At 41.9% G+C, this 2,500-nt stretch overlaps 1 protein-coding gene across 2 annotated transcripts in view; it reads left to right on the forward strand.

The window, feature by feature from the left end:
- LOC139559613 (GTP-binding protein Rheb-like) overlaps positions 1–2,500 on the forward strand; it is a 39,848-nt gene that overhangs the window by 3,042 nt on the left and 34,306 nt on the right. For both annotated transcript variants that reach the window (XR_011671795.1, XM_071375758.1), the window contains exon 2: positions 136–207. Coding sequence is in view for 1 of the 2 variants with exons in the window: in XM_071375758.1 (XP_071231859.1) it covers positions 136–207 (72 nt within the window). In the remaining variant the exon portion in view is untranslated. The remainder of the gene's footprint in view (positions 1–135; positions 208–2,500) is intronic.

Here is a 2,500-nt window from a genome sequence, read left to right on the forward strand (position 1 = left end):
AATGACATCCTTCATGTTTTTTTCCTCAGCTGATAAATGACATCCTTCATGTTTTTTTCCTCAGCTGATAAATGACATCCTTCATGTTTTTTTCCTCAGCTGATAAATGACATCCTTCATGTTTTTTTCCTGCAGGAAAGTCCTCGCTAACAATTCAGTTTGTGGAAGGCCAGTTTGTTGACTCCTATGACCCAACAATAGAAAACAGTAAGTATCAGAAAAGTCATAACTTGGAGGTGTGAAACTGGTGTAATTTCATAGTAGTAGCACGGAGTAATTTGCATATTAATGTATTCAAATATAATGCTTTAGAGCGTGTTAGGTTTTCATCTTGTTCCCAGTGTTTCAGCTCGATCTGGTGCAACGTGCGGCACACCACACACCGACAGACACACACACACACACACACACACATAGACACAGACACACACACACAGAGACACACAGAGACACACACAGACACAGAGTTTCCCTGTCTCTATAATAGCTTTCTTTACCAGTGTTCATCTCAGGTGTGACTGATCTAAGGTCTTGATCTAAGGTCTTGATCTAAGGTCTGATCTAAGGACTGATCTACGGTCTTGTTCTAAGGACTGATCTAAAGACTGATCTAAGGACTGATCTAAGGACTGATCTAAGGTCTGATCTAAGGACTGATCTAAGGTCTGATTTAAGGACTGATCTAAGGACTGATCTAAGGTCTGATTTAAGGACTGATCTAAGGACTGATCTAAGGACTGATCTAAGGACTGATCTAAGGACGGATCTAAGGAGGTCTGATCTAAGGACTGATCTAAGGAGGTCTGATCTAAGGTCTGATCTAAGGTCTGATTTAAGGTCTGATCTAAGGACTGATTTAAGGTCTGATCTAAGGACTGATCTAAGGACTGATTTAAGGTCTGATCTAAGGACTGATTTAAGGAGGTCTGATCTAAGGTCTGATCTAAGGTCTGATTTAAGGTCTGATCTAAGGACTGATTTAAGGTCTGATCTAAGGACTGATCTAAGGACTGATCTAAGGTCTGATCTAAGGACTGATTTAAGGTCTGATCTAAGGACTGATTTAAGGTCTGATCTAAGGACTGATCTAAGGACTGATCTAATCAGACCTAGAGATTAGAATCTAGAGATTCTTCAATCTCTGTCAAGTTGGTTGTTGATCATTGCTAGACAGCCATTTTCAAGTCTTGTCATAGATTTTCAAGTCAATTTAAGTCAAAACTGTAACTAGGCCACTCAGGAACATTCAATGTCTTCTTGGTAAGCAACTCCGGTGTAGATTTGGCCTTGTGTTTTAGGTTATTGTCCTGCTGAAAGGTGAATTTGTCTCCCAGTGTCTGTTGGAAAGCAGACTGAACCAGGTTTTCCTCTAGGATTGTGCCTGTGCTTATCTCTACTCTGTTTCTTTTTATCCTTAAAAACTCCCCTAGTCCTTGTCGCTGAAAAACATCCCCACAGCATGATGCTGCCACCACCATGCTTCACCGTAGGGGTGGTGCCAGGTTTCCTCCAGGCGTGACACTAGGCATTCAGGCCAAAGAGTTCAATCTTGGTTTCATCAGACCAGAGAATCTTGTTTCTCATGGTCTGAGAGTCCTTCAGGTGCCTTTCGGCAAACTCCAAGCGGCATGTCATGTGACTTTTACTGAGGAGTGGCTTCCGTCTGGCCACTCTACCATAAAGGCCTGATTGCTTGAGTGCTGCAAGGATGGTTGTCCTTCTGGAAGGTTCTCCCATCACCACAGAGGAACTCTGGAGCTCTGTCAAAGTGACCATCAGGTTCTTGGTCACCTCCCTGACCAAGGCCCTTCTCCCCCGATTGCTCAATTTAGCCGGGCGGCCAGCTCTAGAAAGAGTCTTTGTGGTTCCAAACTTCTTCCATTTAAGAATGATGAAGGCCACTGTGTTCTTGGGGACCTTCAATGCTACATAAATGTTTGGTACAATTCCCCAGATCTGTGCCTCGACAGTATCCTGTCTCGGAGCTTTATGGACAATTCCTTCAACCTCATGGCTTGGGTTTTTCTCTGACATGCACTGTCAACTGTGGGACCTTATATAGACAGGTGTGTGCCTTTCCAAATCATGTCCAGTCAATTGAATTTACCACAGGAGGACTCCAATCAAGTTGTAGAAACATCTCAAGGACGATCAATGGAAACGGGATGCACCTGAGCTTAATTTCGAGTCTCATAGCAAAGGGTCTGAATACTTATGTAAATATATATTAATAAAAAAATATTTGCAAACATTTCTTTAAACCTGTTTTCGCTTTGTCATTATGGGGCATTGTGTGTAGATATATACGGAAAAACATGAATTTCATCGATTTTAGAATAAGGCTGTAACGTAACAAAATGTGGAAAAAGGGAAAGGGGTCTGAATACTTTCTGAATGCACTTTACATCTCCACATCTATACGTCTTTACACTGCCATAGAAACATATGTGTTTCAGTGGGTACATCTGAAAAGATGAGTTTTCTGTAGTAGTAGCAGTAG

The sequence above is a fragment of the Salvelinus alpinus genome, chromosome 30 (genome assembly GCF_045679555.1).
Source record: "Salvelinus alpinus chromosome 30, SLU_Salpinus.1, whole genome shotgun sequence".
In the NCBI taxonomy this organism is placed as follows: domain Eukaryota; kingdom Metazoa; phylum Chordata; class Actinopteri; order Salmoniformes; family Salmonidae; genus Salvelinus; species Salvelinus alpinus.